Raw genomic sequence first — 14,724 nt, 5'->3', positions numbered from 1 at the left:
TGTCGCGATACAATAAACCGCAATCGCGATAGGCTGCAATCCGACCTTTATCAAAGTCGGAAACGTGATGGTGCGCATTTCTCCTCCTTACACGAGGCATCACAACAGCGTTTAACCAGGCAACGCCGGTCAACTGCTGTTTGTGTATGAGAAATCGGTTGGAAACTTTCTTCATGTCAGCACAATGTAGGTGTCGCCACCGGCGCCAAACTAATGGGGGCCAGTAGTGTATAACCCAGTGGATATATTACAAACCTCTGACGTGGCATCGAGACAGAATGTGTTACAAATACTGCAGAAATATATAAGAAACTATCAGCCTCGCTTGCGGCTATGAAACCAACGTTTACCTAGATTTCAGCCCAAGTAATTGAGCCATCTTCAGAATATGTGCCTGATTCTATAATATGTCTACGAGGGTATGGTCTATAAATAAAACTAAAACTGCCTGAATAGGCCGTACATACGTAGTAAGTCACCACCAAGTCATAAGCTCAGGCGAGCGCCTCGTCTCCATGGACGCCATGTAGCGGGCCTCGGGAGCTCACGTGAAACTGAGCAGGACTAGATGACGCGCTGCATATCAACATGGCGGGGAACATTGCGCAATGTCCTGGTCCTTGTCCAGGCTGTTATTCCGTTTGACATTATCTGTTAGAGTTGTTGGACATCATCATGAATGATATCGTGCATGATTGAGTCCAATTAGTGCATAGCATCTTCGAAAGACCAGGAAAGTTAGAAGGCACAACACATAATGCCTCAAGTGTTCTCAGTTGTGGAGAGATCCAATGACATTAGTGGCAAAGATATGATTTGGAAAGCACGAAGGCTAACTGTAGAGACTCTCTCTGAGAGCGGGGGGGCATTATGTTGCAGAAATGTAAACCCAGTATGGCTTGCCATGAAGAGCAACAAAATGGTGCACTGAACACCGTCGACGTGCGTTGCGCTTTAAAGGTGCCATGTATGACCAGCGAAGGGGTTCCTGCTATGAAACGAAATGGCACCATCACTCTTGGCTGTCGAGCTGTCTTGTGGGCGACAATCAGGTTGGTATCCCACCGCTGCCCAGAATATCTCAAGGTCCGTCTTCACTGGTAATCGGGGCTTAGTTCGAACCAGGACTCACCACTGAAGACACTTCTACACAGGTAATTTGATACCAGGGCGAGGACGTTTCTGGAGACGCTCCAGACAACGGTTGTGTACCATCATGACTGTCGTCTGCCATACAGACCGACAACCAGGAGTGATGGTCTGGAGTGCCATTATTTTCATAGTTGGACTGCTTTGGTTCTCATCCGCGGCATCCTTACAGAGCAGCAGTACGTCGACGATATTCTGCGACGCAGATTGTTGCCCTTCATGGAAAGCCATCAGGGATTACAATTCGCCAATGCCATACCCACCAGCACACGGCCAAACCCTGTCTTGGCCAGCAAGGCCACCGGATTTCTCCTCAGTTTGGAACGCTTGTAGCATTATGGAGAGGGCCCTCTAAACAGCTCGGGGTTCTGACGATCTAACGCTTTTATGTGAGAGAATTTGGCACGATATGCCTCAGGAGGACATCCAGCAACTTTATAATCAATGTCAAGACGAATAACAGTTTGAAAAATGACCAGAGATGGACCAATGCGTTGTTCACTTGCTCAGTTTTTAAAACTATTTTCCGTGAATGTTACTGACGCGCTCATTTGTAAAGCTATTTTTCGTGAATAAATCATTCAATTTTTCTGAAATTCTGATCCTTAGTTGGTCTGTGCATGTATACTGCATTTACCAATTTCCGTCCCATTTGGACATTTTCTTTGATGTGTGCCCTTACACAACATACAGTATGCAAACTAACTTTTCCACTATTAATATTTATTATCTAATATGAAATGTTTGATTCCTTTCACAAAACTGCTAATTGTCAATCAAGTATCACATCAATGAATTAGATGAAATAGCTATCTCCACGTTTCTGCTCATAAATTGGTGTGAAGTATTTAGTGTCCGTTTCTTCTTTGTTTACTTTATCAGCCCGATCACCTATAAATAGTGAAATAGTGCTACGGACTGTCCTTTTACTTTCGTTACACATTGTTTTAACATCTACTATTGCAGTTACACTTACATATCATTCGATTTACCTTCCACAAACTGGAAAACTGCATTGCAGTCGTGTGAACGAATTCCAAAAAGTCAAATTCACCCTCCTTTTATATTTAAGAATGCCATTAAATTTATCTTAACAGCATGTGTAGTGTAATTTATGCCATAATATAATAATTAATTCATAATGACTTTGTTTATCGAACTTCATTCTGTTGTGTAGGACGCAAAGGAGAAAATGTGTGTCTGCAAATGACCACTGCTTTACATATGGCGGTGACTTGTAAAGAAACATGTGGCAACGAAATGTTCTACGTTCTTAGTTCTAGATTTCCAACTCTGCTTCTGCCGGTGACAGATTTTAGAGTATGGTTGTTTCGTACATCTCAGCAGTCTTTTTCGATATTCGTCTCATATTTCTTGAGGCGGGGCGCAGTGCCCGTCACCACGTTGTGATTTACTACAAAGCAGAAGGGAAAGCCATTTATATCGTCTGTCTGTGTGGCCTGTAACTTTTTTTTTCCTGTGTTCCTTTTCCTACAGCGTGTGTCGAGTTTCTGAGAGTAAGATGGACGACCAGGCCAGTATCTGCCTGTGCGGAGTGAAAAACGACATGAGACAGGCAGGCCGTTTCCGTGACCAACAGTTGAAACCTAAACAAGGGAATTCCGTAGGTACAACAGAGGTAACACAGTACCCTAATTCGAATCTGAAACAATACTCCCCCGCAATTCTACCAGAATAGCCTAACTCAATATTTCGGTGTTGACATGCTCCCACAAATCACGAAGTGAATCTTGCTACTACGAAAATATTTATCGGGACAGCGAGCAGGGAGAATGGCGAAAAAGATTTCCTGCCCTGCTGGGGATGGGGTGACATTATAACCACACCAAACCCCAAAAAACAGATAAATCACAATATTTAAGTTATCAAAAATATTAAAATAGCCATTAAGTAGAAACTACTAAAATGACACGATAAATTATCCAGTTTCCATAACGCTCTCGCGGGTATGTTGCTGTATTGTTGTCTTTTTGGTGCATAGAAGATAGAGAATGGTTACAGGGAGCAGTAGTTACCTACAAACCAGCAATATAATGTTTAAGAAATCAATGACCACCATAAAATCCTGCCGGCCGCGGTGGTCTAGCGGTTCTAGGCGCTCAGTCCGGAACCACGCGACTGCTACGGTCGCAGGTTCGAATCCTGCCTGGGGCATGGATGTGTGTGATGTCCTTAGGTTAGTTAGGTTTACGTAGTTCTAAGTTCTAGGGGACTGATGACCACAGCTGTTAAGTCCTATAGTACTCACAGCCATTTTGAACCATAAATCCAATAAGAGGACTGTTTAAAATATTTCAAACTCATTACGAAATGAGACAAAATACGACCGAATACACATGCGGCTGTGTCCGCCGTAAACACGAACCCGATTGTATCTGAGTGCACATGATTCATTTTGATCTGGCGGTACTGACTGTAAGAGACAAAGGAACCTCGTGTGTAGCATGTTCTAAATAACGAGTTTCCTTCCCCAGCACTGCTGAATACGGTGGTGAACACGGACACAATACATAATTTTACTAATTCTTTAACTATCGGGCCAGGTCACAACACTGCATAAAAAACGTGAACTGTATCTCTTTCTTACACAACTTTCCTGTGAATAACAGACCTGATTTCTCAGACTGATACAAGTTTTAGTGATAAATTCTAATTATTATGTTTCATTAAAGAACCGTGAATTCTCATAAAAACAAGTCGCATGTATTAAGCAAAATCTCTTAGGAACGACAACGTTCATTCACTCAATCTGTCTAGTCGGCGCAGTTCTCTGTTGCCTACAGGTTTGCCGCAGTTGAATGGCTGCGTTGTTAAATTACACCACGATTTAATTCCCGAAAATCTGTAACGTCCTTATCGACTGGGAGGTATAGGGACCCGCTGCGGCAGGCTGTAAGACTGAGTTGCGGGCAGCCGATGTTCAGGGGAGGGGGATCAGTCGGTAATGGCCGGGCGGTCGCTTATCTATTCAGCGGCGGCAGCGCTCGGCCTAATTAAGTTGTTTGGCGCAGGGCATGACGCTGCCTGCCGATGGGCACTCCGGGGTGTGGCAAGGGGGGGGGGAGGGTAGCGGCAGAAAGAGGGGGTGCGGCAGGGTCTACGGCATCCACACGGTGCGGTCAGTGGTCCGGCTTACGACAAAATATGTTCGCTATCGGACAGTTCAGTGTGATGTCCCTTATGATTAACTGTTGCCAAACACACGCAACAAACGTGAAAATGCGAGGGTAATGTCATTATACGGTTTTACACTTTAGAGAAGTACAATTTTAACATTTTATTCTCGAATATTTATGAATGAAAGCAATTTCTCTTACGCATTTGAGTTTCAATCATGTGTGCAACTATATAAGTAATTTAGCCATACAGGGTCAAAAAGTGTGACTAAGGCGTGATAAATATAGACGACGACCACATCTAGTCCACGTAACTGAACAACTAACTAAATTCATAGGGAATACAACTGCAGGTAAGATTATTTGGAATTCATGATTTTAAATGTTACATATTCAGAAAAATAATTATTGCCTTTCGTAATTCATGTCTCAGTGCAGAGATGAGGTGCAGCATGTAGAATAAACGTTATAAGCTCTGCAACAACTATTGAACCTAGAAAAATCCAAGTCTGTAGTAATAAAAGTGCGTATTAGAATGGTGCGCAAAACTTAAGGACAAAAGTAACTTTCACTAGACGTGTCACCCCCCAAGTTTGATAGTTCGATAAAACCTCGACCATACATAGAACTGTTAAAATATTGCATAGAATGTAACAAAAATAAATATACAATGAGGTGAAGAGAAATTGCATTTTCATTCAAGAACAATAGTGGCACTGAATTCACCACAACTCTTAATGGTCACATAAACATTACAGATGACAGTATTATGGAAAAGATAAATAATTACTCACCATGCACTGGACATGATGGGTCGCAGATAGGAACAACAAAAAGATTGTCAAAGGCGTTAGCTTCTGGCCAAAAAGCCCTTCATCGGAATTCTCCAAAATGCACACAAGTACTCACCCAAACGCAACACACACACACAGACGGTCATATTCTCTGGCTTCCAAGGCCAGACTGCGAGCATCAGCACATGATGGGAGACGCAATCTGGGTGACGTATGTAAGGATGAGGCGGGGGCGGGGAGGGGAAGGCATAGCAGGTGGTCTGAGCATACAGGGATGAGGTAGAGAGGGCAGGGCAGCTAGGTGCAGTCAACAGGTTAGATGGAGGGCAGCATGTTCAACAACTGGATGACTCAGCTGTTTCTTGGCGAAAATTTTGTTAGTGGCCATTCACATGGACAGACAGCTTGTTTTCTATTATGCACATGTAGAACACAGCACACCTCGTAATCTTCAAGCTATGGTGCAATCACTGTGCTGGATTCTACTTAGGCATGATAACCAACAAGCTGTCTGCTTCACAGCCTGTGCCATCTGCATCCTTCTTACCAACATCAGCTTTTCTGAATTGCACAGGTGAGAACTCCCCCTGCATTATATCCTACATTCCTGTGACCCTTTCGTTAGGCATTGTCTCAGACTCACCTAGCCCCACCTCTGTTGACACTCTAGCACTACACAGCACTCTGTTCCGCCAACCCACCTATAGTCTTACTTTCTTCCTTTTCCGCTAGCCCCCGCCCTCTGCACTCTCTTCTACACCCAGTAGCCTGCTCTCTCTCCACCTCACCGGTGTATACTCCCACAAGCAGCACTTTACCGAGCCCTATCCCTACCCTGCTATCCTCCCCTCCCTGCCACAGCCTCCTCCTTACCCCTGCCACCCACAATTTATGCTATCATGCACTGCTCAATGTCTGGCCTTGGCAGCCATGTGTGTGTGTGTGTGTGTGTGTGTGTGTGTGTGTGTGTGTGTGTGTGTCTTGTCTAATCACAGTGAAGGTCTTTCTGGTGGAAAGATTATTACTCTGACAGTCTTATTGTTGTGGCTACATGTGATTCAACATTTCGAGTATATGGCCGATAGTAATCTACCCTTTTTATAACGTTATCATTATTTCACCCTGGATATTATATTGTTAAACATTACGAATGGTGGTACATGATACTGAACATGATGTGTGACCACCACAGAAGGCAGTTTATTTACTGCAACGTGTTCCCAAGCCGACCACAAATTGGTAAAGAGTTCTTGTGGTAGAGCATTCCATTTCCTACAACAACACAAACGACAGTTGCTTAATGGTCGTTAGTATACGTGCAAGAGTTTTTATATAGCTCCCTGATGTATCCCAACAAGTTCTCCATGGAGAATGGGCAGACCAGTGCATTAGCGAAATATTCACTCGTTCCAGGAGCTCATTCACCTGAGTTATTCGATGAGATCATGCGCTTGTCATGGATAAAAATGATATTCGGGCTCTATCCACCCTTCGAAGCACACACATGGCGAAGTAGTACAGTGAACAATAATGTTGGCCAGTGAGTATACTGTGTTGAAAGATTTGGATGTCATTATGCCCATGCAACATTAAGGCTCTCAACATCATACCACCAAAACATCATTCCCGATAATGCTGGACATAACGGCTAATGGTGGAAGTACGTAGTGCGTCCTGGAACATGGTCGATAATTGTCGTTTTCGTGGTCTATTTAGTCTAGTGTTGAGAGACATGGTGTTCCATGGACATACTGACCTCCAAACCTTTGAACATGTTACATTCATCAGTCAATATAATTGTCTGGGGTACTCCGTCCACATGTATGTCTTTCCAAAGCAGACAAAGCACGACCTCATCAACTGACACAGATGGAGGAGCTCTTCGAACGAGAGAACAATCGGCGAATGGGCGTGCCTCACAGTTCCTCCATATTAAATCCCATCGAGTATGTACGCGATGCTTTGAAGACACATATTGTAGCACGTCCACATGCACCAACGAGGATCCAGCAGCTGTCAACCATGCTGATGAACAGCAAGAACTCCTTACCAACCTTGGCGCCAGCATGGGAGCACATTGCGCACCACACATTGCCATAGGTGGTGATATCACACATTCTATTACGAACCGTATTCCACCTTTCGTAATGTTCAGGAGACCATCACGAATTGCACTGAGTTCAGCGCAAGACTTCAGTGCACTTATTGTCATTTCTGTTTATTTCATTTCATATTCCTTCCATTTGCCTTCTGTAATGTACTGTAACTGTTCATTATATACACATTCTTAGTTTGATCGAGCCATATTATTGGCAATGACACACAATGTGAAAGTTACTTTTGTCCAGAAATGTTGCTCACCTGTGCACATGGAATCTTAGAAATTTGCTTATTGGCACACATGAGACCCTTTTCTTGGCTTCGGAATTTTTTTAACACTGAAACAATATGTAAAACTAAAAATGTTATATGAAGAAGAAGAAATGAAATTACTTTATAACACTTCTATAAATAACTTAGGAAAAAGCATACCAGTCAAATTACGCGTACTGTTAAAGTATGCAAACGTAAGTTAAATTTAAATAAATGTGGACACAGTAAAGATAGGGAAATTTATATTAAGCTGCTATCGTTACTGGCTATTTATAATTTAAATAACTATGAATTATGTTGACAATTAAGCTTTCTTATGAAAAGTGCATTGAGTCTGTTTAGGCGAGTCGCATTTGACACTAAGAAAGTGGTTCAGTAGTTTTACGTTGGGAGTACTACTGTACATACGAAAGAGAAATCTTTTGCTTTCGTTAGCCATCAAAAGAGCTGAACATGGTATTTTTGGTACTTTTTAATTGATTATGTATGCTGTAGATTCAGAAATAAACTAAAAATAAATCTACACCAGAGGACGAAGAATGAAGAAACAAAATATGGAAATTCTTCAATTGAAACGCACATAGCTTAAAAAGTTATTTCATTTTAGTTTAAGCCGTCAGGTAAATACAGGGTGGTCATTTTAACTGAAGACACTGAAATATCTCTACAGGTACACATCATATCAAAAAAGTTATTGTTCCAAGTTGTTTGTCTCAGAAGGGGCCGTTCAACGATACCGCACTTCAAAATCTTTAAAGGAAACCCTCGTCTTTTACAGCAGATTACGATTTACGACAAAATCGATACACGTTTTGTCTCATGCACTTCCTTCGTTTCGCCACAGATGGCGCTCTAATCAAAGAAATATAAATGAGTAAACAATCGTAATATACTACATGCTACTGAGTGGCTCTTGAATATCGTACGGCCAATGGCATACGAAGGTGCCTGCAAGGGTAAGACAGGACAGTATCTCATAACTTGTAATTGGAAAATCCAAACAACGTTGTCCTCCAACGTATCGAAGAAGGGTTTACTGGATACGCTACCGTGACTGTGGTTTCATGTGAACAATACTCTCCTTTTCCAATTAGAGTAAGTGTTCAAATGTATTAGCACTAACTTCAGATCGCTCAATAATTCGCTTTTCAAGTGACCGTACTCTGGCAGAAGTATATCTGCGGAAAGTGGGAATATGAGGACTGGCGTGTTTGATACAGTAGATCATCTGTTTAAAGCCTGTTGGCACTTGCTGGTACACCTTACCTTCCAAATAGCCCCACAAAAACAAATTCCTTGACGTCGACCTAGTGGGCCTATCAGGCCCCTATTATTGGCACCTCTGCTTATCCACCGACAAATGCAAACATGGTCTAATACCTCCTGTTCTTTATGTGCGTGATGTACTGCGTTCAAAAAAGGTTCAAATGGCTCTGAGCACTATGGGACTTAACTTCTGAGGTCATCAGTCCCTAGAACTTAGAACTACTTAAACCTACCTAACCTAAGGACTGCACAGACATCCATGCCCGAGGCAGGATTCGAACCTGCGACCGTAGCCGTCGCTCGGTTCCAGACTGTAGCGCCTAGAACCGCACGGCCACTCCGGCCGGCTATGTACTGGGCAACTATTATTCTGAAACCACATACGTTGTCGAACGTCCAGGGCAACATCCTGAAGTAGAACCGGTAGTTCCTGTTCCAGAAACGTTTCATATTTGCGTCCATTCAACCTACCGTCAATAAAATATGCACCAGTAACTTTGTTCCCCATGATGCCACACCATTATTAACCGTTCAAAAGCGCTGATGGTCAGCTATCCGCAAGCAGTGACAACTGTCTATACTTCAGTAATGTGTGTTATTCTACCATTGTCTGTGGATGTAGATTCATTGGAAAATAGTAGCTTGGCAAAGAATGTGAGGATTGTTTGCATTTTTTGACGTACCCATTCACAAAACCTAGTTATGTGAAGCGGCGATATGAAGTATTTGCTACAGCGACACGTGGTTTGGATGGTACTTCGACGAAGTGTTGTGATGATACTACACTCATGCTCATAAAATAAGGATAATTGCAAAATGTGGTGCCACACAATGTGGCACCACACAAAACTGGCGCTAATAGCATAGGCGCAAAGAGAACACACACGACACAGTTCTGTGTATTGGTGATAAGTTGAGAAAACCGTACCGAAATACATGTGCTACAAAACTCCCCTGTTTCTTGCGCATGTACCTCGACATCAGTATGGCATATGATCTATATGGGATATGATCTATAAATGAGTGAACCAATAAATAACAGTAGTAAATGCTTAAATGGACAGAGCCTTCAAGTCGTAAGCTCCCTCAGATAACATTATCACTTTCCTATTCACAGCATGCCCGTCCACGTACCGTCCTTACAATAGAAAATACACTGAAGAGCCAAAGAAACTTGTATACCTGCCTTATATCGTTTTGGGCCTCCTCGAGCACGCAGAAGTGCCGCAGCACGACGTGGCACGGACTCGACTAATGTCTGAAGTAGTGCTGGTGGGAAATGAGACTATGAATCCTGCAAGTCTGTCCATAAATCCGTGAGAGGCATCCCAGATACGCTCAATAACGTTGATGTCTAGGCAGTTTGATAGCCAGCGGAAGTGCTTAAACTGAGAAGAGTGTCCCTGGAGACACTGTGCAGCAATTCTGGACGTATGGGATGACGCAATTTTGTGCTTGATTTGCCGAAGTCCGTCGGAATGCACAATGCACATGAACAGTTGTATGTGATCACACAGCATGCTTACGTACGTGTCACCTATCAGAGTCGTGTCTAGATGTATCAGGTGTCCCATATCACTCCAACTGCACACGCCCCACATCATTAGAGAGCCTCCACTAGCTTGAACAGTCCACTGCTGACATGCAAGGCCGATGGATTGATGAGGGCTTAGGGCGCAATTTTCACTGTGCATATTGTCATGAGAGAGGCGCTGCAAGTGATGTGCTCTTACAGATGTCTCCACCACCGTAGACGTCCATCCGCTCAATAGAATTTGAAACAAGACTCGTCCGAGCAGGCAACATGTTGTCAGTCATCAACAGTCCAATGTCGGTGGTGAAAGGCCCAGGGGAGGCGTAAAGCTTAGTGTTGTGCGAACATCAAGGGTATACGAGTGGACCCTCGGCTTCAAAAGCCCATATTGATGATCTTTCGTTGAATCATTCGCGCGTTGACACATCCTGATGGCCCAGCATTGAAATCTGCAGCAAATTGTGGAAGCGCTGCTCTTCCGTCAAGCTGAACGATTCTCCTCAGTTGTCGTTGGTCGCGTTCTTGCAGGATCTTTTTCCGGCCGCCGTAATGTCCGAGATTTGATATTTTACCGGATTCCTGATATTCACGGTACACTCGTGAAATGATCGCACGGGAAAATCCCCACTTCATCGCTGCCTCGGCAGTTCGGGGTCCTATCACTCGTCCGCCGATTAGAACAGCACGCTCAAACTCACTTAAATCTTCATAAGCTGCCATTGTAGCAGCAGTAACCTATCTAGAAACTGCGCCAGGGACATGTCTTATATAAGCGTTGCCGACCGCAATGCCGTATTCTACCTGTTTCCATATGTCTGTATTTGAATACGTGTGCCCATACCAGATTCTTTGGCGCTTTAGTGTAAAATTACATTCACATAGTACAAAATATGTAATTTGAAATGTTATTTTATCCTTTTTAGTACTCTGTTTCCAACGTCAAACTTTTCTTTTTTTGCAGCTAAACGCGAGTTATGTGACGTCCAAAAGGCATTCTTCGTCCCGCTAAGTGATTCGCCGGCGGCTGGTGTAAGAGGAAGCCGGCGCCATGTTGTCCATGGAGAACGCCACGGAGCTGATGGCGCGGTTCAACCTGTCGTGGGAAGAGTGGGCCATCCTCATCAACTTCTCCATGCAGACTGTGCCGCCGCCATTCGTGTGAGTACAGCCACATGTTACGTTAGACTTGTTGCTTGCCCCTCTTCACGCTTGCCACACTGAAGCGCTGCCTGACCGTACGTAACGCGTCGTGAGCTTCGCATCGCCAGCTCACTGCAATTAGTCTGAGAACAACGTGCTAAAATGTACTCCAGTAGAACGCTAGCCGCAGATGTTTCACTTATCTCAAAGCAGTGACTAAAGTACAGGAATGTGATCCTGGGATAACTGTTGCAAAATCGGTATATTATTTTATTAATTGTTGAATGCCATTGGTAAATATCTGGAATAGAATCTTACAAAGACTAACTGCAGTGATTTTTCTGTGGTGTAAAGAAGATGTTCACTGCCTAACGAAATAAGTGAAACGCCTAGTAGGTGAGGGGGAAACGGAACGGATCTTATTGGTTTGAGAGATCATGTGATGATATTTCAAAGATTTCAAAATCTAATCAGATGTGTAATGAATATGATGACAGGATGTATGCACTGGTTCCGTTGGGAGTTGTTTCTCCTCCTCATGCAAGGTGGCCCAGTAATTTCTGATCTGTCCATTTCCTGGATACCTATTGGGGACAGATCTGGCGAATATGCTGGCCTCTGGATTACCTCAACATGACGCAGACAGTCTTTACAGACAGGTGTGTGGACGAACATTGTGCTATTGAAAAATAGCAATACGATGATGTCGCACGAGAGGTAACATGTGAAGATGTAGGATGTTCGTGAATCATGGTTGTCACACCAGAGTTGCGTAAATCGCCTGATATTACACCTGACGTCTACGCGGAAAATAGGATACTTGTGGTAAGGTTTTATGGGACCAAATTGCTGAAGTCGTCGGTCCCTAAGCTTCCACACTGCTTTAATCTAACTTATAACTATGAAACTTCCTGGCAGATTAAAACTGTGTGCCGGACCGAGACTCAGGATCTTTGCCTTACGTGGGCAAGTGCTCTACCAACTGACCTACCCAAGCACGAATCACGCTCCGTCATCACAGCTTTACTTCTGCCAGTACCTAGTCTCCTACCTTCCTAAGCGAAGCTTCTGGAAAGTTTGGGATGTGGGAGACGAGGTACTGGCAGAAGTAAAGCTGTGAGGACGGGGCGTGAGTAGTGCTTGGGTAGCTCAGTTAGTAGAGCACTTGCCCGCTTAAGTCAAAGGTCCCGAATTCGAGTCTCGGTCCGGCACACAGTTTTAATCTGCCAGGAAGTTTAATATGAGCGCAAACTCCGCTGCAGAGTGAAAATCTCATTCTGATAACTTGAAATAAGTTACACTAAGAACAACACACACACCTATGCCATAAGGAGGACGCGAACCTCCTACGGGTTGAGCCGCGCGGACCGTGACAAGATGCCTAGACCCCTCGGGTACTCTTCGCGGCACGCCTCCGCAGACCATGACGTCAGAAGCTACACTGCTCTGCTTCTCCTAAACATGGAAGAAATGGCCCTCTCCACACGTGACACCATCCACGCTGACGACGTTAACATGGGGTAGTACAGAACCGCAATTCATCGAACACAGTGCAATGCTATTCATCAGCCGTCAGTCACAGCACCACTCAACTCTCCACCGCACATAATGTGAAGTTAACGGCAGCCTATCGACTGGACGCTAATCTCATATCTGGATGTTGGTAGTCTCTGAGCAGTGGTATGTGATGGCGTAGAATAGTCTAGAATGGCAGGCGCAAATGTGATGCTGTTATGACGTGCATTGTACAGGTACGCGACAGCGTAGGTTGGGAGAGTAAATTAAAATTTTCCTTAAATTCACTCTAGTGTATCCACAGGCGACATCCAGGGAGAGGTGTTGACATAGCTTGTTGCAGAAAGAAGCTATCAGCATTGCAAATTGTTCGTGAACATGAGCAGACGTTCTTGTATCGTCACTGATCGCCAGGCATAAGTTACACATGCAGCAGAGCGTCCACTGTGTGGCGGAGAAACAGAGATATATTCGTCAGCCCTTGTTTCATGGAACACGCTATATGTGAGACACAACAACACCTATCATAGACTTGATAATGCAGTTAATAGCATGTAATTAATTGTTAAGGAAGAATAGCGGAACAGGAACCCCTGATCTCTATTAAAGAAGCAGGCCGCATTCTTTCACAATCAAAAGAGCTTCACGTCACTGCCTCCCACCCATCTCCATAAATACTGCGCTTCTCCAGCTCTGAATTCAGTTTCTCACTAGTACCGCTGCCGTTCGTACTAATGTAATCGATTCAATGATTATTATTGCGTACTGCCATTCATGTGTTAGCTGTTCCAGCCGTTTTAGTGAACATGTTGCTTGCCGTAAGCATGATCTGCCACTCGTAGGAAATCACACTGACTGTCTACCCCATCGCTGATGGGAATATTGAGGATCTTCCTACAAAAGCACGTCTTAGGTTATTTATTATATAAACAAATTGTCATTGATGGGTGACAGGTGCATCCATTGCTCCTGTACCTGATCATCCCTGCTAGCACCTCTAGTTTCCGGTACCTATTGTTCCGGTGGGGTCAGGATCTGCCAACTACTAGACTTCTGATGGGTCACTGTCTGTCATCGGCATCTTCAGGAGCAGGACAGAAGACGGCCTAATTAAGTGTGGGGGTATAACCTCACGCTACAGCTTCGCCTGCCAGGCATCAGCTTGCGGGGCTTCGGCTGAACTGCTTATATAGTGGTATTGGGTTCCAACACAGCCAAGCTGACAACAGAAGTGAGTGGAATTCCTCCTTGCCACTGGCATGAGGCATCAGCTGGCATTGCCCACCAGCAGAATTTCTCCATGCCACTGGCACAAGGCAACAGCTGCCATTGCCTACCAGCAGAATTTCTCCATGCCACTGGCACAAGGCAACAGCTGAAATTAGCTAACAGCGCTGCTCTCTGACAACAAAGGCCGCAGAAGTCCTCTCTGCCACTGGCATGAGGCAACAGCTAAGCCTAACTAGAAGACGAAGAATTGCTAATCTGAATATTAAAATCCTAATCATATTTTATTAGCTTCAAAAGATGCTGTACAGGTTCCGAAACATCATCCTAGCAATGTATGACTTTCTCCACTTGGCACCTCTACAATTTGGTGCCAGAACTAGTTCTCTGACAACATCTTCATGACATTGATGTCCTGGAATGATTTACGAGCTAGGAGAGGGCGTTACATCGTTAGTAACAGGGTTCTGACCTGTCGAACGGTGTTCACATGTCTCAGCTACTAGTGCAACGTGATTTTCTACTAACAATTTAACATTATTTTATGGCATTTGTTGTTGTGGTCTTCAGTCCTGAGACTGGTTTGATA

The 14,724-nt window shown here is 44.0% G+C and overlaps 1 protein-coding gene across 1 annotated transcript in view; it reads left to right on the top strand.

Moving 5' to 3' along the window:
• LOC126484707 (G-protein coupled receptor dmsr-1-like) overlaps nt 1-14,724 on the top strand; it is a 350,732-nt gene that overhangs the window by 282,125 nt on the left and 53,883 nt on the right. Inside the window, exon 2 of the mRNA XM_050108303.1 lies at nt 11,215-11,411. Within this exon, the coding sequence (XP_049964260.1) occupies nt 11,302-11,411 (110 nt within the window). The 5' untranslated portion in view covers nt 11,215-11,301. The remainder of the gene's footprint in view (nt 1-11,214; nt 11,412-14,724) is intronic.

Source organism: Schistocerca serialis, chromosome 6 (assembly GCF_023864345.2).
Source record: "Schistocerca serialis cubense isolate TAMUIC-IGC-003099 chromosome 6, iqSchSeri2.2, whole genome shotgun sequence".
Classification (NCBI taxonomy): Eukaryota; Metazoa; Arthropoda; class Insecta; order Orthoptera; family Acrididae; genus Schistocerca; species Schistocerca serialis.
This window is presented reverse-complemented; position numbering and strand designations above follow the sequence as displayed.